The sequence below is a fragment of the Lynx canadensis genome, chromosome A1, assembly GCF_007474595.2.
Source record: "Lynx canadensis isolate LIC74 chromosome A1, mLynCan4.pri.v2, whole genome shotgun sequence".
Classification (NCBI taxonomy): Eukaryota; Metazoa; Chordata; class Mammalia; order Carnivora; family Felidae; genus Lynx; species Lynx canadensis.
In genome coordinates, this window is record NC_044303.2 from 11,082,488 (window position 1) to 11,107,462 (window position 24,975).

The following is a 24,975-nucleotide window of genomic DNA, read 5'->3' on the forward strand; positions in this document are numbered from 1 at the left end:
CACCCCACTATCTCACTGTGTCTCTAGAAGAATACTGGAGGCTTACTTGGATATAAATTGCGAAAATCTAGAAAATGAAATCAGGGATTTGAGCTGAGCCTACACAGAATGGTTTTCAAAAGCTTTCCGAGAGGAAAACATACTGAGTTCTTGAGGGTCGGGGTCTCAGAAACAAGTAGGAACATTATCGTGCCAGGCCACACTGTGAAGCCAGTGGCCCAAATTGGGAAAGGCTGGATTATTCAACTAAGTAAAGCAAGTTCAGAAAATTTCAAGAACTTTCTTTTTCCCATTCATGTGTTTACATTTATTGCAAACCTCAGAGAGAGAACTATCTAATTTTCTTAAAGTTAGTCGTCAGTTCAAACTGATTTTCTTCCCCTCCTCCCCACCGCATTTTATTGAGATATCATTGACATATAAATGATATAACATTATATTAGTTTTAGGTGAATTCATTTTAGGCATATTGGTATTAGTTTTAGGTGTGTAACATATGATTTGATATATGTATATATTGCAAAATGATCACCACGATAGGTGTAGTAACAACCATCACCACGCAGTTACAAAGATTTTTTTTCTAGCAATGAGAACGATTAAGATCTACCTTGGTAGCAACTTTTAAATCTACAATACTGTGTTGTTACTACAGTTGCCATGCTGTACATGACATCCCCAGGACTTAGTTACATTATAACCGGAAGTCTGTACCTTCAAGAATTTTCAACCACCCTTCTCAGGCTGCCTCTTCGTCCGCTCTCCTCCCTCTAATTTGGCCAACAGACAAGAAACTTGATTTTTCATCGCAGCCCTGTTGCCAGCCTATGCCTCCAACAAAGCATTTAAATGCGATCCCTCATTGTTGTCTCCTCTATGAAATGTTAACAATCAGGTGCAGTTTTAGCTCTAATGTATATAATAAATGAAATACAAGCATCAATTATTCACATCTCTGGATGCATTAAGTGAATCCACTCTGGTTTAAGCTTCTGGTATCCTTGCAAGGAGCTACAGGGGAAACTAAATTGGATATTGGGCTGGGGGTTTCATCTAGATCTGTGGTCTATCGGCATAAAATGTCAACAAAAAGAACAAGAAACTCTCATTTTCCCAAGACGTACTCAGAGAGCAAGTAATTTATTCTCAACTTTGAAACCTGGAAAAGGGAAAAAACACACCTAACTTTCATCCTGTCCTCTAGCAGAGCCTAGGGCTGAGCAAGAGGGCAGTGCTCGCCTTCCCCCCATGTTCTGATATTTCAAAACATGTTTATGATAAACAGTGATGTGACAATGGGAGGGTTTATTATTGGGATTGCTTGAGAACACCTGCTTGCAAAGTCGTTAACGGGCAAGATACAAGCCGGATCTTCCAGACATTATCCCTGAGTTAAGCTTGGAGCACAGGTGTGAGGTGAGAGACACTTACTCATAATGATGCGAACTGTGCTGTTCTGGAATGGAGACTTCATAACATTACATGATCTAGCAGGCTTGCTAACATAAAACAAACAAGGTAATTTCTGTTGTAATGTAAGACCAAAAGTAAACTAAAGGTAGCACAACATATCTTCTTGTTGTGCAAGTCTTTGAAGAATCCAGGATGCCAGGATTGCACCACACGTCATGAATCTGTAATGAAATATGCCCGAAGACCAAGCCTGTGCGAATACCAGTCACGGCCAGCTGGCAGAAAGACGGAAAGGCCAAGCAATTAGTTAATGACAGCATTACTGCACGCTGATGTTGTTTTAGGTTCAGGCAGTAACGTCGGTTGACAAACCTTTGTTCCTTGGCCCCGTGTCTCAGGCTTCCAGCTCCTCCTGAGTGCTGATGTCACAAGGCTGGCATCAGGACAAGTCTCCGGTTAACCCTGAAGTTGAGCGGGACCTTGTCCACTGGTAGCCCACCAACAACAAACTGTATGTAATGAGTTGTTGTAGCAGTTTTAGTGAATTCAGTTGTGGCTCTAAGTAATCAAGGCCTTTGGCAAGTGAAATACACATTCACCCTAGTCTCCTCTTTTGATTTTAGACCAGATACAATGAGCTAACAGACCCAGGTTAGGATATAGTCTATTTGTGGTTATAAAAGACCCTTTTTTTCACCTCTGACACGTACAGGGACTGAATGCAGCCATGGTCCTGTGTTTCGCCACTTTAGATACCTGAGTTATCATCAGACTTCTCGGTATCAGAAAATATCAGATCTTTTAATCAGCAACCTTTTTAATATTTAAGAAATTTGTGAATTAGGAAATGCTGCTATACTAATGGAAGGTTAGAATGACTGCCTCTAATTAATTATGTATCTTTATGTGCTAGATCATCAAGAAACCTATTATAATTAGTTATGTTTATAGCCTGATAGCTATTCACTAACCTTAACCGTGTGATAGTTCATAATGATACTTCATCAAGCCGGTGATTTTTCGGCACTGTCTTCTATGCCTATCTTCCTATCCTAACCAAATGTCTGTTGACTAAGGGTGTGTAAATAGCAGAACTTTAATGCCTCTCAGCACTGTGGATGCCAGTCAGCTTCCCAGAAGGACAACCAGCTAGTGTTTTTAGCCAAGCTCCTCTTTAAATAGAGGCCTCTCTTGCTTCAACAAATCTAATACGGGAAATATAAAGAGAATAAAAATAATTTCTAGATATAGTTCCCTATCGAGTAGAGTGATAGAATCAAATTAACGTTGTCCTGAAAGGAGACCAAGAAACCACTACTTGACAAAATACTGACTCATTTTCCAAATTATAAATAAATAACTTTAAAAATAGCTATTTCTTAGCAAATCACCTCAGCCTGGTAGCCCTTCCTTAGTATATCAAGGCATTCACCAGAAATCTGGAAAATCACCCTAACCAGAAACAAAATAGTATTGTAGTTAAAGCTAGAGATAATTGTTGAAAGGTTTCATTTAGCTGCTGAATGAAGTGATCTTTCAGATGAGCTCACAAACTCATTTTTTTTTGTATGCTGTTCAACTTAAAGTTTGTTTTCCTTGTTATGAATATTCTTGGAATCATATAGACAAAAAACATTTCTTTTGTGGTTGTTAAGCTGGACGCTTAGCAGTGAAATGAAGTTTAATGCACCATGATAGTAAAAGTTCACTTGAACCTTAGAGCAAATAAACCATACGCAAAGGATAATGAAGTAATAATAATAATAAAAAAAAGGTTTTTTAGTTGAACTTCATAGTATCCAATTCTGTTCATCCATTCATAAGGCCATAATTTTTATATCCAGTGACTTTATGAGAAGTTTATTAAAATTTCTTCTTGAGACCGGAAAACCAGGGGAAGGTTGTTCCTCAAGTTATTTTCGGTCTAGTTTTGTTTTTGTTTTTGTTTTTAATTATATGCTTCTTTTACTTATTTATAGAGACTTCATTTTAATGCAAAAGATTATTTGAAAATATCCCATCATATTTTAAAGTATCAGGAAATGCCAATAATAATAAATTCAATAATATGACATAGTAATAAACACTGAAGGCCCATCTGTACATTCACTGTGATCTATTTCTGTGTTTCCATTTAGCATTTTGACATTCCTGAAAGTGATTAACACAAGTGTAGGCAGCAGCAGTCTTCATTGTAGCATTATAGTCATTTTAATCAGCCTATGTCTTGATTTCCACAGGTCATGCTGAGGTCATTTTATTAGGTATCTTTGATCGTCACTGTTTATATCTAGTACTCTTCAGCTTGAATGATTTCGTAGAATACAGTATTCTATTTGATGGTGTTTCATGATGCCTTTGAGGATTTCTACTCAATTCGTAAATTGTAATCACATAAGTGGGGGGGGGGGGAAGTGGGGCTGGAATGTTCTAGTAGGTTTTTCCAAGATGATTCAACAGCCATGCCCAAGAATCAAAGACAACAAAAAGTCAGAATTTGATTGATCTAAAATGTATGTATTGCTTTTGATTGAGATATATTCACAAACCATAAAATTCACTTTTTCAAAGAGGGCAGTTCAGTGAGTATTCACAAGTTGTACAGCCTTCAAACTGTCTAGTTCCAGAATATTGTCTTTTTTTTTTTTTTTTTTTGAATGTTTATGGTTTGAGAGACAGAGCATGAGCAGGGGAGGGGCAGAGAGTGAGGGAGACACAGAATCCGAAGCAGGCTCCAGGCTCTGAGCTGTCAGCACAGAGCCCGACATGGGACTCAAACTCACAAACCGTGAGATCGTGACCTGAGCCGAAGTCGGACGCTTAACCAACTGAGCCATCCAGGCACCCCTAGAACATTGTCTTTTTTTTTTTTTAATTTTTTTTTTTAATCTTTATTTATTTTTGAGACAGAGAGAGACAGAGCATGAACGGGGGAGGGTCAGAGAGAGGGAGACACAGAATCTGAAATAGGCTCCAGGCTCTGAGCGGTCAGCACAGAGCCCGACGCGGGGCTCGAACTCACAGGCTGAGAGATCATGACCTGAGCCGAAGTCGGACGCTTAACCGACTGAGCCACCCAGGCGCCCCATAGAACATTGTCTTTTAATAGCACTGTAAAAGATAGAGTAGGTCGCGGTCCGTGAGTTTGAGCCCCGCGTCGGGCTCTGGGCTGATGGCTCAGAGCCTGGAGCCTGTTTCCGATTCTGTGTCTCCCTCTCTCTCTGCCCCTCCCCCGTTCATGCTCTGTCTCTCTCTGTCCCAAAAATAAATAAACGTTGGAAAAAAAAAAAAATTAAAAAAAAAAAAAAAAAAAGATAGAGTAGGTAAGTAGGATTGGGATCTACTTATTTGTGTCCTCTTCACCCCCTGGGTTTGTCTTTCATTGTACCAGAAAACCAAACCTTTTTTTTTTTCCTTAGCTAAAGTAATTGGATCATTTAAGTTTTGACTAAGAAGCTTTATTTGGTTGTACGAAATGGGGTATGTTATGGATTTTACATAACCATAATCACGAAGAAGATGCTGCCGATGAAATTGCCTCTTTTAGCTCATATAGAAAACAAAAATTCAAGATACTTATACACTGCAGAGCTTCAACAGAAATGAAAACGTTTCTCTCCTTGTGGCAAATTCTGGTTCTGAAATGACAGCATCCCTCTTCGCTCAGGGTTCGCTCTAGCTGCTGGTTCAGATGATGGCACTGGGTGACCGAGTTCCACCCAAGAGGAGACTCGTCTGCGGCGCTGAGTGAACGGGTCTCTACTCACCACTGTTAGCTTCTGACCTGTCGGTAACACCATGAGAAAGTGTGTGGCACTCACTCCTTCCCGTTGAAACAGTGCTCCACACATACCAGATTGGTCAGTCAAGGTGTCCTAAACCCACATTCCCCCAGTGACACTGGGATCGATGTCTCACCTCATAAATATCAGCTCTGTGGCTGGATCCATACCTACTTGCCCAAGGTTTCCTGGGATTCCCAGCCAACAGAATAACATTATGAGCTTGTCCAAGGCGAACAGTGCCATGTTCATGTTCAGGATAGACTCGCTGTGGCAATAGAGAATGGGAACTAGGCAGTGGCTCCCATTCCTAAAGCTAAGTCATAACTGTCAGAGTTGCTTTGGTCTCCTGAAAATACAGTGCCATTCAGACAGTTCGGGGATGCTTCTCATTCATTCAGTAAGAGTTTTATTTTACATCAGCGTTGCAGTACAGTTTGCGTACAATAAACCGCAGGGATTTTAAGTTTACAGTTTGATGAATCTGGCAAACTTATACACGTGTCCGCAGCACACAACCCAGCTGCATCCCGATGCAGTTCCCGATGAGTTCCCTTGTGTCCTTTTTGTCATCCCGATGAGTTCCCTTGTGCCTGGCGCAGATGGACCGTAACGCCGCCCCTTGCCTCAGCAACTACTGATCTGTGTGTAGATTCCCATTTTCTGGAATTTCATATAAATGGAAGCCAAACAGTATGTACTCTTTTGGGTCTAGTTTGCTTCACTCAGCATAATGTATTTGAGACACATCCATCTTTTATTTTGTATCAGTAAGTCATTCATCTTTATTAGTGAGTAGAATTCTATTCAGTGTATAGACCACAGTGTGTTTAGTCACCGTTTGATGGGCACTTGGATCAACAAATAGTTTCTGAGTACCATTTTAACCAGCACAAGTCTTGATCTCCACAGATCACGCTAACAAGGTATAAACATACATTGTTTGCCAAAATTTGCAAATTTCAGTGAAGCCTATTTCTTTGCCAAGTCCAATAGTCCCAAGTACAAATCCATTATTTGAACAGTGGAGAGGAAACTTGTATATATATACTTTATATAAAGTATATTATTTATCCTTTAAATATACTTTTATAATATAAAGTATTTATGTAAAGTGTATATATGCTTTATAACGATGTGTAAAACATGTATGTTTTATAAGGCATTTTTGATAATAGCTTACAGATAGATACATAGATAGTATTTTCCAACTTCCAAGAACAAATGATTGATGCTATGTATTGTACAAAGAGAAATAAGACAGACCATCATTTTTTGTTTATCATGTTTCAGGCATATACTAATCTTCACATTAACCCTAGAAGGTGAGTAAAAATAATAACAGTTTGTGTTTACATAGAGTCTATGTAAACAGTGCCAGACACTGCTCTTAATACTTGAATAATATTAACCTTCATGTCAACATCAGGAGGTAGTTACCATTACTACCCTACTTCACATAGATACAGAGGTTAAACAACTTGTCCAAAGTCAAACAGTTAGCAAGTGGTGGAACTGACATTTGACACAGACCGTCTATCCCTGGGATTCGTGTTCTTAACACCACACTCGTGGTCTCCTTCATTGTTCTTCAGCGAAGCTGAAACTCAAAGATTTAATAAAACTTACCAAAGGTGGTGTAGTCAGGGCTGATGCTCTGGTTCATATCCTGGTTTGGTTGGCTCTAAAGTCCAAGCTCTGATCTACTTAGGAAATGATATATACTTATCCATGTACATTGGTTGCAAGGAAAGAACTAGAGAATACCAGAAGAACTATTAAAGAGTGAAACTGGGGCGCCTGGGTGGCTCAGTCGGTTGGGCGTCCGACTTCGGCTCAGGTCACGATCTCACGGTCCGTGAGTTCGAGCCCCACATCGGGCTCTGGGCTGATGGCTCAGAGCCTGGAGCCTGCTTCTGATTCTGTGTCTCCCTTTCTCTCTGCCCCTCCCCCGTTCATGCTCTGTCTCTCTCTGTCTCAAAAATAAATAAAACGTTAAAAAAAAATTTTAAAAAAAGAGTGAAACTGTGCTGCCCCTTCTTATAGGAGTGAACAGGGAAAGAGTAGTGGGATAAATAAACTTTTGAAGGACAAACGGAAGTTTTTGATGAGAGGTGATCTGATTGGGTCTGAGAAGGGTCTGAGATGTGAGTTTTATGTTAGTGGTGACAGAAGAAAATCAGAACGTGACTGATTTTAAGTCTCCAAGGATAGCCCTGGGGAATAGAAACATTTTAGGAGAAAGACTAGCCTATGAAGGACACACAGAAGGGGTGCCTAAAGAGTTGGGAGGAGAAAAGGCTGAAGAATGGGGTGGTTCAAGTGGAAAAAAGAGAAGCTCATTGCAGCTGAAAGATCTGAAAGAAAAGCACTGAAAAATGGTCACCAGGTTTGCCATTTGGAAAGTCACTGGGACCGCTAGAGAGATTATTTTTAGTGTGACAGAAAAGTTAGATTGCAGGTGGTTGAAGAAAAAGAAGAGGGGAGGAAGGGAATACAGGATGCATAGACCACTCCTTGAAGAGCTAAAGATGAGAAGGGCATAGAAGGAAGACAGTGGATATGTGGTCAAGGCAGGCACTACGATGAAAAGATCTAAGCATGTTGATAACTGAGAGAGCCCACAGAGAGGGGGAGGGTGACGTTGGGGGATGGGGAGCTGTCTGATGGAGCAAGGTCCCAGAGGAGGTTAGGAAAGATCCATCCACATACACTGAATGTCCACTTAATGGATGTAGCATGCACCATTAGTGAGTGTACTGGGACAAAAAAAGTCAAAAATAGCAACAAAATAGAGTGTAACCCAGAAACAGATGACAGAAGGTGGTATCTTATATTTCTTGCTATCTGCCATAGTTTCACAAAGAAAAAAAAAATGCCTGTGGGAACTGCTCTTTTGTTCAATTAAAATGAAAATTAACTCTGTAGCTAAGTTTAATTGAAGTTTTCTCTCTACTGTTCAAATAATGGATTTGTACTTGGGACTATTGGACTTGGCAAAGAAATAGGCTTCACTGAAATTTGCAAAGCCAGCTGCAAATAGGACAGATTCTCTTGAGAGTTTTTAGAGATTTAGGGGTTTTGTTTTTGTTTTTGTTTTTTGTGGTTTTAATTTTTTTTATTTTAGAGAGAGCATGCATGCACATGAGTTGGTAAGAGGGGAATAGACAAAGAGAGAGAGAGAGGGAGAGAGAGAGAGAGAGAGAGAGAGAGAGAGAGAGAGAGAGAGAATCCCAAGTAGACTCCACACTTAGCACAGGGCTCAGTCCCACAACACTGGGATCATGACCTGAACCAAAATCAAGAGTCAGAAGCCCAACTGACTGAGCTACCCAGCTAACCCACTTTTTTTTGAGTACTGAAATAGTCGTCCAGATTTGAATCTGTCTCCATATTTCATATTATGGGGTACTACACATCACATTACTTGCTAGTACCTTCAACTGATTTGAGATACTCCCTATATCATTCACTTGATCTGGGAATTTTTCCCCATTATTTTGGGTGAACATCAGCATATATTGTTTTATTTAAGGAGATTTATTTTAATAACTGAATAGAATAAAGGGAAACACAGTTGTGTCCGTTTCTATGAGCACCCTCCTTCTACAAATCTCCGATTGTCCCAAGTCCTGCTCGTCAGTCTTATCAGAATGTCATGCGGTGATGTCCCTTTTTACCTGTGGACAAACCGAGGCAGATCTCAAGAGGGCTCGGTTCAACGATCCCCACAGGAAGCCAAAATGACCAGAGTATATCTTCAGGGTGATTCAGACCCTGGGTCCCTGATTGCCCCTCGTGTAAGGGAGAGTCTTTTGAGGACAAACGGTCAGTACTCAGAACTGTGAGTTCTCTGCCTCACCCCTTAGATCTGTTTCCAAAGTTGACTCAAACCTGGAACGAATAATATCTGAAGAGAAAAATGTGTGTCAAACATAAAGATATTTTGGACCTCATTTTTCTGTAGTTCAGACTGCTTGTCGCTGTAAGCTGGAAGTTCTGGATGAAGTGCTGTGGGTGGCATTTCACCAGTGGAGCCCAGAGCTCCCTGCTCTGAGGGCCCGTCACCGCGCGATGGGGCAGCTCACTGCTCACCCTCCTTGTGTTCTGAAGACGGATCCAAAGTGCAGTGATTCAGTTCTGAAAATTTTTGACGACTCGGACCAGATGCGTGAATTGTAAAATTTCACTGCCGAGAGCCGTCAAAACCCTGAGTCAATGATGCCAAAACACGTTCTTATAATCAAAAACACTGTAGCATCAAGACTTGAGAAGTTTGGTAGTTGTTTTGTTTTGTTTTGTCTTTTTAAACATCTCACCATTAAATTAAATGGTTTCTTCTAAATTATATATTAAGAATTTAAATCCCTGTAATAATGTTAGACTTTTATTTTTTAAGAGAGAAGAGCAATTACTCCTTATAATGTTTTTTTTTTTTCCCTACTTTCTGTAACCCGGCTTTCTAGTTACACTTGGAAACTTCCAGGAAGCTAAAATTAAAGCTTAAATTGTGTTAGTGGGAGTGCCCAATGCCCTGGGAAAATGGGTGGAACTTAGTTTCAGCTCCTAAACTTTATGAAAGGGGTTATGTATTTTAATCTTCTCTAATTTCAATAATAATGGTGTTAAAGGAATTTTAATACAGTAATGACTATCAGTTCTCCAGTACTCTCTGCCATTCATCTTTCAGTTCTGTGTGGTTAGGTTGGTATAATTTATCTTTATTTTACCTAAAAGTTAACTGAAGTTTACAGAGGTTAAGTAAAATTTGTATGTTTGTAAATAAAGGGAGACCTAGGGTTCAAATTCGAGTCTCTGACTCCAAAGCCCATGCTCTGAACTATTACATCAAACTACTATAATCACTAAAAGAGATTAAAAGAGCATCTTAATCAAAGTTGGTGACGTATTTAACAAATTGAATAATCTCGTGTTAACTCTGGAAACATTGCTGGTTTACACAGTTATCGAAATATCTCTGAGGGCAATAGTTTGTATCATTTTAGGTTAGTGAAATGCTACTGTATGGGACACATTTGGGACTTTTTTTAGGCCAGTAAACATTCAGATGTAGAAAATGATTTATTAAATAAGCCCCTTGTATTCCACAAATAGAACACCTTTTGATACATGAGACTTTCCTAGACTTGCCCGTGTCCTGTCGTGTATGGACCGTCTTTTCTCTTAGAGCGTGGCCTAGTGAGAAAAGACTAGGAAGTAAAAATGTAGCTAGCAGACGCTGAAATTGTTTGGAAATTGAGGGAGAAGTCAATAGCCTTTCTCTGCCCTTTTCAGGTAGATACACACACAAAGAGCTTTCAGAGTTTATATTTTCTTAAGGGAGGGGAGGTTGGAACTTCTCAAGATGTGAGAAACAAACAGGGACCTGTCTTTTTTTATAGAAATACTTAAAACTCTTACAGGATTCTTCATGACAGGAGAAACATGCCTCTGGGATGGGTCAGGACAGCAGTGTTCTTTGATTTCTGGGGGAGCACGTTCAAAGAAAAGCCCACGGTGCAGACAGACCTGTGTCTGGGTTCTCACACGGTAGGCAAGACTATCTGTGAATGGAAAGAAATGGGGAGAGGGTCCCTTCTGCAACTCTGTCAGGAAAAGATAAAATGTTGGGTAAGTGCTACTAAAGTAAGTTTTAAGAAGTAGCTTATACTATCTTGAAAAAGTGAGATATTGTTCAAAAAAAATTTTAAGCGATGACAGAAGTGATGCCTCAAGTTTCTCCTGGGTTTCTTTTCTTACGGAGAATTTCAACATCACTAGAGTAGAAAGACAGTAAAAAGAAACCAACTTCAGCAATTATCAACTCGTAGCCAGTTTATTACACACTCCTTGCATCTCCCCCAAATAATATTTGAAGCAAATACCAGAAACCATATTATATCATCTCTGAACATTTCAGCATGTACCTTTGAAAGATACTCTTTAAAACAAAACTGCAATATCATTACCACACCTAAAAACAGTAATCCCTTAACATCCTCAAAGAGCCAAAAAGTGTTAAAGTTGCCAATGGCCTCATGAATGTCCTATTTTTTTAATGATTTTTTAAATCGGGATCCAGATAAGATCCACATATTGCAATCGTCTTGTTAAAAAATCAGGAGGAACCTCCGCTCCCCCCCACCTGGCACCCTTTCACTTCCCCACCCCCCTGCAACTTATTTCCTGAAAAAATACTTTTCTTTCCTTCAGCCTGGATTCTGCTGCTTGTGTCCCTTTGGCATAGTGTAGCATATTCCTCTAACGGCTGTATTTCCTAAAACCTGGACATTGCCTCTGACTTGGTCAGACTCAGGTTTGGTGGGGGGGTTTTGTTTGTTTGTTTTGGTTAAGACTATTTCATAGTGTTTGCTCTCATCAGAAGGGACTTAATGTCTAGTTTGCTCTGTCCTGTGCTGCTCACAGGCCAAGGACTCCCAGCTTTGGACCACTAAGAACTTTCAGGGATCCATCACCCCAAAGTCAAGTTTTTTCACAATGATTTATTTTCAAAACAAATATACCATTCAATTCGACTAATGAGTTTTCAGTAAATAAGTAAAATTGTTATTAAAATACAGAATGAAGATAAGTTTTTTAAAAATTTAAAAGCATACTGCTCTTACTGGGTGAAGGAGACCATCATTTTGAGACTCCTCTGTCATAGCTGATTTCCGCTTGCTCTTTACCCATTGTTCATTCTGTGTTAATTTCACTTCGCTGCTTATTTAATGCTCTTTGAGAACCAAGATGTCTTGGATATACAAACCTTGGATTCTTAGACTTGGGATTCCATGCCGCCGGTTGGGATTTCATGCCGCCGGTCTCCTCCTGCAGGAGAACCTCAAACAGAAGTGTGCCTCTGCAGCTTTTCTTATGTGTGAGAGCCTTCCTGGTGTTTGCTCTGCATTCCGATGACTCTGTTCTGAGCAAGTCTCCTCTCTTCTCTCCTCCCTCCCTTTGTCTCCACTTTTTATTTAGCCTGCATGATACTGTCTTCCCCAGGTCTACTTTTAAGCCTCCTGGCACTGATAACATCTATGTTGATGAAAAGAAATTCCTTGGGATTGGTGAAACGTGAACTTGGTTTTCTGTGCCCAAAGCTGTCTTTCCAAATGCCTAGACGTATCGTCAGACATTGAACAAACCCTGTCAGTGCTTCCCAACTATGTCCTGGGTATGAAGGGAGAGGGGGAAATTGCAACAAGGTGGAACTGCTTACAAGAATAGATGCAAACAAAGTCTCCTGTGACAACTAACAGGTGGCTCCGCGAAGGAGAACTGAGAACGGGCTTAATCTTGGAAGGAACATTTAAACTTAGTCTTCAAAGAATACGACTTCTCCCGCTGCAGCAGGATGCTGTCTTTCAGAGAAGGTTCCCAAGATAGGGGCTCCTGAGTTATTGCAAAAGTCTACAGATCGACACGTATGCTAAGCATTATCTTTTAGTCTCCCATATAGATGTATTCCTTTTTCTCTAATGTATGTAAAACACTGTTGCTATTGCAGTACAGAGCCATCTAAAAGTATCATTGAAGTCACAGTATTAGCACTCTATCGTTATGTATTCAAACAGATACTAAAATAGAAGGACTATCTGGTGTGTTTGGAGGTGCGAGTGTATGTTTTGCAGTTGGGAGTTCCTTGAAAAATTTTGACTTTAAAATGGGTCTTATAAAATACGTAGTGGTAATGATTGAGCAACATTGTGAATGTGCTAATTAGCACTGAATTGTACACTTAAAAATAGTTACAGTGGCATATTTGATATCATGGATATTTTGCCACAATAAAAAAGTATATTAGAAATTTGGGGGGGCCTGGTTGGTTCAGTTGGTTAAGTGACCGACTCTGATTTTTGGCTCAGGTTGTGATCTCAAGGTTCGTGAGTTCAAGCCCCGTGTTGGGCTCTGTGCTAGGCGTGGGTTGGGGATTTTCTCTCTCCTTCTCTCTCTGCCCCTCCCCCACCCCTCTCTCTCTTTCTCACTCAGAATAAATAAATGTAAAAAAAAAAATTTTTTTTAACTTACAACAAAACACACACGCACATGCAAGTAAGGGGAATCTCATAGTTGTAGAAGCTGGACGTCATCGGCTTAGAGTCTTTATTTATTTGGCAGATGTTTAGCCATTACCAAGGAAGGCTCTGCTCTGTAACTTGAACTGCACTTCTGGAGCTTGTGGTCCAGAGGGGATGGCACTTAGCTCATCCCTCAGGCACGTGTCGTTGTATAGCGTGATTCCACACTGTGATGTGACTTTACACTACGTTGAGTGCTATGAAGAAGTGTACAGAGTTCCGTAGGCATGTAAGGTGTGGGGAGGACAGACCTGGTGTTCAGACTCAGAGAAGACTTCACCGTCCGCTGAGACTTGAATAACGGGCGAACATAGACAGCAGTCCTAAGAGGTCATTGGCTGCTCTCCCATTTCGGTCTTTTCTCCTTAATGGCAGAAACCACGTGTTCTTCCGCATTCCACCCACAGGTAGCATTTGGGACGCCGTGAGCCCTCGGTTTCTGTTGAGTGGTGAATAAATAAAACACTGACTAGAAATGCTTATCCTGGGTTTGTTCCAAGGATGTGTGTGGGACCTGGCACCACCAGTTTCCATTTCTTGAATTTTCATAGTTTTAATTTAATTGGTTTTACAGAGAACTTCAGATGACGTTATCACCTTCACGCGTACAGGAAATGTCTCACGATTTCGTTGCGAGATTTGTCTTTTTGTACCATCAGCTGCATCTGTTGCTTCTCTCATGGTTCTTCTGTGTTCTCACCTACATTTTTGTGTCCACTCTCCCACCAGTGTGTTCTAGATAGCATACTTTGAAGAGGAAAGGTCTGTTAGCCCGTAAGAACACAGTTTTCTCTTTACTTGAGAAAAATACATATTTTGAAGCTGTGTATTTTGCAAATGAGAACAATTGATTCATATGGCTCATGGTAAAGCATCAGATCTCCAGGCTGAGCCCATCACGTGCGTGCATTTCTTCAAGAACAAAGATTCTGTGGTGTAGGGGTGCGGTTTGCCATCTGCCTTAGGTGCATATTATCTTTTCAGGTAGAGGAGAAGATTAGAGAAGTGAGGCAGGGAGATTATATAGATGTGGTTGACAACATGTAAATTGAGTCTTTCTTGGACATCGACATTGGCTAAAGTGAAACTTACTATTTTTTTCATATATAACTTTTACGTGGTTTCTCATCCTAAACCAAATTTTGGATCAGTATTAATTTCCACACCTAAAAAGAAAGAAAGAGAGAAAGAGAGAAAGAAAGGGGGGAGGGAGGGAAGGAAGGAAGGAAGACAAAAGAAAAGAAAGAAAAAGGACAGGTAAGGATAAACAGTTATCCTTAAGATTCCCTGCTGGAAAGTCAGTTAAGGCTTCCTAATGTAAACAAAGGTGCAATGATTTTGAAAAATTATTTCTGTAGACCTTTGTCACTACCCAGATTATTTCTGCAGAGATTTGGGTGTGACATAAATCAAATAACATGCCCCAAATTCACCAGTTACACACAGTAAATGTATTATTGGTAGGGTGTCCCTCAACACCAATCTAATGATTAGATTGTTTCTAAATCTTATTTTGTTTCTAAATCTAGGGACTTGGAATAGTGTATTACTTTCAAGTTTTTATTATATGCTAAGTCCCAGGATAGATAGTAAAATGTTTCATACGAATGCCATAGTGTTTTTTTTTCTTCAACTTGTATGTCAAGTCCAGGGTAGATAGTCAAATTTTTCACGTGGATTCCATAGTTTTTAATTATGCAGTTTCCATTGCGAACTCCAGGCCACTTAGAGCATCAGCTTTTTAATGTTTTCCTCAAAGAGGTATATGTTAAGATGAATAGCAAGAATTGTGGTGGTAACAATCAAACACTGTATATTAAGGTGGGCAGAGCTAAGGGAGAGCTTTTCACTCATTTGAAAACTGGCACCTCTTAAGGTGCCTGGGTGGCTCAGTCAGTTAAGCGTCCGACTTTGGCTTAGGTCATGATTTCATAGTTTGTGGGTTTGAGCCCCACGTAGGGCTCATGCTGACAGCTCAGAGCCTGGAGCCTGTTTTGGATTCTGTCTCCCTCTCTCTCTCTCTGCCCCTCCCCCGCTCACACTCTGTCTTTCTCTGTCTCTCAAAAATAAATAAACATTAAAAAGAAAACTGGCACCTCTATCCCATCATGGGAGAAATAAATTTTTAAAATTGTAACAATAATGGCACTTTTTGAATACTATTTAAGAGCATCTAATAATTACTCTTTTTCTTTCTAGGAAAAGCCATTGACAAAATCTCTACAACGTGGAGAAGATACCCAGTTTGACCAAGTATGTAATAAGTTATATGTATATATGTTATATTCTTGCTTTTATTAATTTCCAAATGCACAAAAGGCAAGGGCTGATGCTCATTATTGATGTATTGATTAATTCCCTCAAAGAGGATACAGGGATATGATCTTAGGAGCTGTGTCCTTCAGCTTTTACAAGTAGACATTCAATAGATGTCTATTGATTGGAATTGGAAAAAATGGGAATATGTTGGAATAATATGAATAGGCCCCCAACTGCCTATGGTTTTCTAAAGCTTTATATACCAGAATTGAAGAAACTAAGAAAAGATAAAAAACTTCTATTCCAAAATTTAGTAAGATGCCTCTGAATAAATGATCACCACTCTGTAGGGATCAGATCTCTGCATTAGGGCTTATCATGTTTTCATCCAGCATTTTTCTTTGAATACCTACTATTTGCTTGATACAGCCCTGCAAAATACAGAGTCTAGGACAAGTTTTAGCTCTTTTGGAATTCACAATGACGTGAAAGAGAAATCACCTTAACAATAATTATAAGACAAGTATAGTGACTTAGATTCCAATGGAAAAGGTGATACAGGAACAAAAACAATTTAAGACAGAATAAATACCAAGAAGGTCTTTTGAAAATAGATTGGATAGAGATTCAGGAGGGTACTTGTTGGGATGAGCACTGGGTGTGATATGTAAATGATGAATCACTAAATTCTACCCCTGAAACCAATAATACACTATATGTTAACTAACTGGAATTTAAATAAAAACTTGGAAAAAAAAACGTAGGAGTAGTAAAAGGGCATCCAACTCTAAAGAGCAGGTAATAAACATATAGGAAGGCTTCCGGTATGTTTAAGAATGATGGATAACTGGGCATCAGAGGAAGTGAGAGATGTCTGTGGCGTTTCCTAAACTTGTGCAGTTGATGACAGAGAGGACAGCACATTCTCCTTCAGAAACCTCACTTGAAGCCAGTGGCAGAGACCAAATACTGCTGGATGCATCACAGCCTCATCTAATATGGTGGGGGTTTTATTGTCTGAAGGATAACTCAGAGAGAGTGCTCTTCCGACAGAGCTTTGTAATTGCCTTTAATGTGGAATCAGGAGGAAAATTCTCTGGTTGTTAAAGTTCAGACTTGTTTGATCCAAACCTGTAAGGATGCATTATAAAGTTTGAATTCTGCATTTTCTATTGTATAAGCCATTTGCGAAGGGAGGCTTGAAAACCTCGTGCTTATAGTCAGTGTCTGAGGGCTGGTGTGGTTCTGGGTTTGCACTCTGTTGCTGGTAGAGCTGGCCGTTTTCTGGAATGCTGGTGAAATGGAATATGGGCTTCATCTCTCTGTGTCTCGGAACTGTCTTCTCTTGTCGTATTGTCTTTAGTCATCACCTGGCAGGTGCCAGGCTGGTCAGAGACCCTGGACGAGCATTTGGGTCATTATTTTGGAAATGGGATAAGTTGTAGCTCTTTGCTTTTCCTTAAGAATGTAAATATTTGTCATCTGTCTTCCATAACTTTCCACTCTATTTTCTCTGTCTCTGTTCTGTCATATTCCCATCCTAGATATTCATATTCTAGACTATCACTGTCCTTTCCTAAAAAAAAAATTTCTGCAACTTAATGTATATTTTTCTTTATTCTCTGGGAAAATAGTGCTTCTAAATTTTAACACTGCAGATAATACTTACCCGAAATGATTTGGCTTAAACACAATTTCCCATTTATTATCCAGCCCTCTATTTCTGAATTTCAGCATTGTGGAAGAGATAGCCTTTGGAATTAGATAGACCTGGGTTTAAATCCTGACTTTGCCACTTAATTAGCGATAATACTTTTAACCTTGTTGCTCAGAATGTTGAAATGCACAATCTCTGCTCTGCCCCAGATCTTACTGAATCAGATTCTGCAGCTTAACAGGATCCCTAGGTGACCCATGCACACGTTAAAGCTTGAGCAGCACTGCTCTGTATCACATCTCTATGCAGGAAAGACCCTTCACAAGTGAATCAATAGTGAGATGGCCACTGAGAATTTTCAAATAAGACACATAAGATTATCCTCTCGTCACTAAATCATAAATTTACAAATGAACCAAGAGAGAAGACAACCTACAAAGTCTATTTCACTTTGAAGAGATAGGGGCACCTGGGTGGCTCAGTTGGTTAAGCGTCTGAGTCTTGGTTTCGACTCAGGTCACAATCTTGCGGTTTCATGAGTTCGAGCCCCTTGTCGGGGTTGGGATTCTCTGTCTCCCTCTCTCTCTGCCCCTCCTCCACTCACGCTGTCTCTGTATCTCTCAAAATAAATAAACTTGAAAAAAAAAAAAAGATAGCAAGACCCCCCAGGCCATAAGGAATCTTGGCTGAAATTGGTCCACCTGTGCCCATTTACTGTTTTGCTACCAGATTGTAAGAATTGAGGTTCCATTGGCAATGCCATGGATGTATCAGGCTCTCTTAGTCTTTTGATATTAAACATTCAGATTAGTAATCCCCTTGTTCTAATACCAAGTGGTTGGATTTTACTCTGGATTCACACAGTATATGAAAAGAACATACTGGTGATACCACCTTGCATGCTATTGACTCCATTGCTGTGATGGTGGGAGCAGTAGTAAGAGTGGAAGTGACGTTCGTGTAGGACTTGCCATAGGATGGGCACCATGCTAAGTATATCCATTGAACGGTATGCAGCTGGTCCCTGTTTAGAGAATACTCGATCAGTTTCTTCCTTTTGAACGTCACTGGCATGAATGACAGATTGCAGAGAGCTGGGCTTGTGCACGTTCAGTGCCTGATCCTGGACGGCCCTGTTTACTCCTCCACTTAACAAGCCCATGATCCATTTTTCTCTTGCTAGAAATAGAAGCAAAAAAATCACGTGATACCGTATAGTTTATGAAGCCCCTTCTCTCTCATTATCTCCACCGACATCAATCACTGCTTCCAACAACTCCGAGAAGAAGCCATCATCGTCACCATCTCTATGTTACATTTCATGGAGATGAGTGTCAGAGACCTTGCCCAACACTATATGACTGAAGCCTGAAGGAACCAAGTCTGGCATCCACATGTTTGGACTCTCAAGCCTGTGCTTTTTACTCTGTAACATGCTTATATGTCTAACAACTAAGTGTGTGTGTGGGGGGGGGGGGGCGGGTGCCTGGGTGGCTCAGTCAGTTGAGCTTCTGACTTTGGCTCGAGCCCCATGTCAGGCTCTGTGCTGACAGCTCAGAGCCTGGAGCCTGCTTTGGATTCTGTGTCTCCGTCTCTCTTTGCCCCTCCCCCCACTCACACTCTGTCTCTCTGTCTCTCTCTCTCAAAAATAAACAAACATTAAATAAATTTTAACTAAGTTGGCAAGAATTCAGAGGGGAGTTTTCAACAGGTAAAGGCTCTCAGATCCTGTATCGGTTAAGATTAGGTTTTACTGCAAATGACACATAAAATAACAGTGCTTGAACAAGATAGTTTCTTTCTCATGTTCAAGAAGTACAAAGAAAAATCAGTCTAGTATCTTTATATTATTTTTGTTTTCCAGTGCATGGCTTACATTCCCAAGGTCATCTCATGGTCTAGTTTGGCTTCTGGAGCTCAGCCATTACATCTGCATTCAGGCAGTAAGAAGGAGAAATAGGAAAAGAATTATAGGATAATAAACAAATAAACCCCAAAACACCCCAACATTGCACACACCACTTCTGTTCATATTCAGTTGATAAGATCTTTTTTTAAATTTTTTTTAACATTTATTTTTTTTGAGAGACAGAGACAGTGCATGAGCAGAGGAGGGGGGGAGAGAGAGAGAGAGAGAGGGAGACACAGAATCTGAAGCAGGCTCCAGGCTCTGAGCTGTTTATTAGCACAGAGCCTGGCGCGGGGCTCGAACTCACGAACCACGAGACCATGACCTGAGCCGAAGTCGGACGCTCAACCGACTGAGCCACCCAGGTGCCCCTTCAGTTGATAAGATCTTAGTCACATAGCCACACGTAGCTGGAGGAGAGATTGGGAAATTTTATTTTGGGCAATTATTCATCCATCTAAAAATCAGTTATTTTATAAAAGCCTATTTTTTTCCAAAATGTCCAATAAAGAATACTATTTACAGTTCTGGATACCTCTTTTTTTTTTTCCTACTGTGGAATATCCCTAGAATTTGTCAATTTTACAGTTTAAATTTTAAAATGTGTATATTTAGAGTTAAAGCTTTGTTTCCTTAAGTTTTCTTCTGTATCTATATATAATTAACTCTTGGCTTCATATGTCTTAATCTAATCTAATGATAATCTAACCCTGTTTAGGATACACATGGAAAGATGTCTAAACAGGATTTTTAAAGCTCTGTAGGAGCGGGAGAAGACTCATACTAGTCACTGCTTTACACATTGACAGCTTGGAATTTGTGTTATTCCCAGAATTTGACTTTGGATCAAGTTCATATCCATGAAATTTGTACATTCTTACACAGCACCTAGCAGGCAGCAACCCTGCACCAAGCAGTGTGCCAGCTGGTGGAAATAAATATGAAATGAACACGAAGAAAGCATGGTACTGCCCTGGAGAGGCCCCTAATCTAATGGGCAAGACAGAGAGATATGATCAGACAAATTTGTAACCTCAGGCTAGAAAGTAAGCTCACCGTGGGAGGACCACGCATGGTGCGCCCCAGGTAGCAAGCTTTGCCCTGCACTAGGAGCCAGCCAGGGACGGCTTCAGTCCCTGCTAGTGAGAAAGTCATACCAATAGTGAGAATTAATAAAGGGGGAAGAGATTTCCAATAGCATTTTGAAAACATATGCTGCCAGTAATTTATTTTAAGTGCCTAAATTAATTGTCACAGATTAGAAAGTAAAATGAGTAAAATATTGTCCTGGTGGCAATGTTCTTTATTATAGTAGACATTTATTAAAAGTGTGTGTGTGTGTGTGTGTGTGTGTGTAGGGGCGCCTGGGTGGCGCAGTCGGTTAAGCGTCCGACTTTGGCTCGGGTCATGATCTCACAGTCCGTGAGTTCGAGCCCCGCGTCAGCCTCTGTGCTGACAGCTCAGAGCCTGGAGCCTGTTTCAGATTCTGTGTCTCCCTCTCTCTCTGCCCCTCCCCTGTTCATGCTCTGTCTCTCTCTGTCTCAAAAATAAATAAATGTTAAAAAAAAAAAAGTGTGTGTGTGTGTGTGTGTGTGTGTGTGTGTGTGTACATGCACACAAAGCTCTGTGTGGGACAAAGAGATGTAAGGATGTGGTCCCTACATTCCAGGAGCTTCAGATCCAGAAGAGGTTAAGGCAGTGCACAGACCACTCTGACAGGGGTCCATGTGTGTAAGAAGTACCACATGGATAGTACAGACAGTAAACATCGTGAGATTTCAGTGAACAGAAGATACACTTTAGGGCCGAGTGGCTGAAAAAGCTTTCTAGAAGCGGATATAGTTTGTCAGGTGCCTAAAACAATAGAAGCAACAGGATTTTGCCGGGTGATGATGGTGAGGAGGATTGGAAATTGTGCAAAGGTCCTGAACAGAAAAAGGACTTATGAGTTATCTTTGAGGACTGATGAATGGCTCTATCAGTTGAGGCGGAAGATGTGGATTGTTAAAAGGTGATATTCAAAAAGAGACAACGTCATAACTCTCGTAGAAATATAAAAGGAACGTATGTGAAAGATTTTACTTAACTCATTTTTAATGAGGAAGTTACAGCCAGTTTAAAAGAGAACCCCCAAATGGACACATTTATAAGTCAGGAACATTGAAATGAATGTGCAGTCAGAGGCAAAAGTGGCTTCTTTCACAGTGGGAGAGTGAAGTCAATTAACTGAACCGTCACTGGGCAGAGTGTTTTTTTCTTTCTGTAGAAAAGAATCTCTGGCATTGCTATCAGTTGTCTATCATATGCCCAATTTTATTTTTTTTAATTTTTTTTAATGTTTTATTTATTTTTGAGACAGAGAGAGAGCATGAACGGGGGAGGGGCAGAGAGAGAGGGAGACACAGAATCTGAAACAGGCTCCAGGCTCTGAGCTGTCAGCACAGAGCCCGACGCGGGGCTCGAACTCACGGACCGTGAGATCATGACCTGAGCCGAAGTTGGACGCTTAACCGACTGAGCCACCCAGGCGCCCCTCATATGCACAATTTTAAAATAGCTCAAAGGCGTTAAAAGGTGCAGAGTGCCTGCAGACTTAAATTAGACAACCCCCAGAGAGGTGAGCTCTGAACAATGCATCGTTTTCTCCTGAGACACAAAATTTTCTGGCTGGCCTCCAGTGTTAGGGATCAGACTGTGGAGGACTTTTAATGGCAGTGGGTGGGACTTTCTCTCATACATACTGGATGTCAAATGGATCAAAGTGGCAACTTGATGTTAACCCCCAGGTAGCAGGTTCATGAATGGAGAGATCCTTGAAGTTGGGAGGCATTTGGGGAGTTTGAGTATTATGATAAAGATTTGACACCAAATAGGCCCAAACTGAGATGGAGACAATGGAACTGGAAAGAATATATGTAAAATTATATAAGAAGAATCAATATTGGTTGAGAGAAATAAAAAGTAACTGTAGTTTTCAACCATGATTTGGAACCACTTCTGTTCAATTCAACAAATACTAGTGCCCAAGCGTACTAGGATCTGTGCAAGGTTCTGGGGTTACAAAATCAGTAAGATAGGGTTCCTGCCCTCGAGGAATTCTCAATCCCAGGAAGAAGACCGATATCCAAACAAATGATAGTGCAAAGCGAATGCTATAGCAGAGGTATATTTCAAGTGCTATCGGAACTCAGGTTAGGGGGGCAGTTAACGATGCTTGGAAGGTGGACAGGTGTGTCACAGGAAGCCACCAAGGCACAGGGGCGTTTTAAAGATCTCTGTCATCCAGATGAAATGGGTTGCATCATGCCAGGCAGGAACTGCATGGACCAAGAAGTTGAGATTTGAAGAGTGGCCTGAGAGAAACGGTGGCCGGGAAAGTGCAAAAGCCTCAGAAGATTCAGCTTTCTAGGGCAGGGCTGGCCCATGATGGCAGCAGAACAGAGACCCTCACGGAACGGTGAGACGTTAGCAGCCACGAGCTCCCTGGACACCAGCGATGAGAAAGGCTTTTGCTGCAGTGTTATTCGCTGACATACAGAACGCATTTTCATAGCTGATAGATTAATATTCAATAGTTTGAAAAACTTACGTTCGAGCTAAGTCACGCTAGCTGATTATGACTGGCAACACTGAAATTAAAAGGCGGTGTACCAGGGCATCATCATGGCGCTGGTGATGAGTTCCCTGTCTGTGGTCTGTTGGAGAGGGTCCTATGAAGGAAAGGTGAGCTCCCCATTTGAACCTCAAGTGAAATCTTTCTTCTGCTATCCAAGTTTATAGACATCCTTTTTAAATATAAATTCCAAGGCATTTTATTTTGGGTTCTCAGATGAAACAGTAGCTTGCCTATGATGAGTGTGGACCTACCTGGGTTAAAGGTCACCAGGTGCAGCTGAGATATCAAGTTAACTCATTTTAAAAAGTGTAAAACAGTACTCCAAAGTAACCCTCACCTGAAGAAGTATGGGACCCTCACCTGGTGGAGGATGTACCAATGACAGTCAGTAGCTACATTACACACAGAGATGAAAATTGCAGCTCTTGAAAAAAGTAATAACGGAATCTTCATCATCTCATACACCTTCCAGCTACATGTGCTTTCTTGTCAATTTTCTCTGCCCTTGGTTTTTAGACTTTTGCTTCTATCTCATTATGACCAAAACATGCAGTAAGTTAAATGATACAAGCAATTGTATACTGTATGATGTTTTCTATTTGAAGAATTACTCCAATTTTATTTCTTAAAACAGTCATGATCAGTAAGTGAAAGTTATTTCCTCTCGATGTGGTAAAGGACGATTACTCCCCAAAGGAGCTTGTGCTAGAACAACTAGAATTAGAATCCAAATCCTTATTTTCGCAGGTGAACGGTCTTAATGTGCTTCAGCACTGCATAAGTAATCATATGGGAGATAAGAGAGTATATAAGGTACATAAGACTGGCCGCATCACCGAATCCTGAGAAAGAAAGTGGTTCAAGGAGAACCCGAGAAAGAGTGTCATTTGCTCACGAGACTTGGAGGGGGATGACTACAAAAGGCCATTGGTTGGCCAGTAGGCTTGCCCTTTCTGATCTTTTCTGTAAATTGTCGGGAGTGTGGCAAGCACAGAAACCAGATGTCTGAGATGAAGAAGTGAGGCAGGAAGAGGAAGCATCACCAATACTTGGCTGATTTGGAATTTGGCCAGAAGAACAGGTTATCTGGTGAGAGAGGGGAGAACAGAATCAAATGAGACCTGTGTGTGTTTTACAGAACCGTCTTGTGCTGAATGACCTACAAGAGCTTAACACCATATCCTTTGCCAACGGTTGTGTCCATTTTTCATTCACATTTGGGCTCATTGTTTTCTGATGATTGAGGTTCCTGAAAGTCTGATGTGTACATAAACTGGGCTCCCAATAATTGGTTTTATTCAACCTATTCATTCTGGTTCCATAATAGTTGCCATGTCAGTGTCCTTTCCCAGAGTGAGCTGTTGCCTGCAGCAAACTTGGGGAGCCTGGTGTTCCCTACCTTTCTTTTATGGGGCTAATGTAGGACCAGCATTGCTTGGAGACCTCTACAAGTGAATATTTGGAATGTACCGCGTTGGCAGCTCCTGGAGCCAGAAAAGTGTGGGAACACACACCAAGCTGCAAGTGTTCTTATTTTTTTTTAAGTTTTTTTTTGTTTTTTGGTTTTTTTTTTTTTGAGAGAAACAGAGACAGGGGCAGTAGGGTAGAGATGGAGAGGGGGAGAAAGCGAGAATCCCAAGCAGTCTCCACACCGTCAGCACAGAGCCCAATGCCAGGCTGGACACGAACCGTGAGATCATGACCTGAGCTGAGACCAAGAGTCAGACGTTTAACCAACTGAGCCACCCAGGTGTCCCTAAAAGCTACAAGGGTTCTAAATGGAGGCCTTAGTAGTTTGTGCTTGGATCAGAGACAGGTGGGTCCTTTTTTTTTTTTTTTTTTTTTTACAATAAGCCTGAAAGCACCATTTATCAGCTGTCATAAATAAAATTCTGTCAATAATTTCTATCACTCATTCCGTTATTAACTTAGTCTAAGATCCTTTCAAAGTCAAAAATTTTTATGTCTGTGCTTCAGTTTCAATATTTAGAAATGGAAGAGGAAAATAGACGTTTTTTAAGGTCTGTTACATGCCCCACACTTTATAGTACCTCATTTTTTACTCTTCCTAAAACCCCAGTGAGGTTAAGTATTCTTCAGTCCCATTTCACAGCGGGAAACATGGAGCCTCAGAGAAATGGACACGCCCAAGCTCGTACAGCCAATGAAGGGCAGAGCTGTAACTTGAACTTAGGACCATCTGATCTTCTCAATACACTGATGAAATCATGAAAATGTAGCTTGTGAAGGATCAGTCA

At 40.7% G+C, this 24,975-nt stretch overlaps 1 protein-coding gene across 8 annotated transcripts in view; it reads left to right on the forward strand.

Moving 5' to 3' along the window:
- Window positions 1–24,975, forward strand: part of FRY (FRY microtubule binding protein) — a 345,429-nt gene that overhangs the window by 135,944 nt on the left and 184,510 nt on the right. For 7 of the 8 annotated variants that reach the window (XM_032593499.1, XM_030308908.1, XM_032593559.1 and 4 more), the window contains exon 3: window positions 15,476–15,529. In XM_032593499.1, coding sequence (XP_032449390.1) covers window positions 15,476–15,529 — 54 coding nt within the window. Of the gene's footprint in view, window positions 1–15,474; window positions 15,530–24,975 lie in introns of those variants that run through there. The other variant, XM_032593583.1, reaches the window with a different exon arrangement.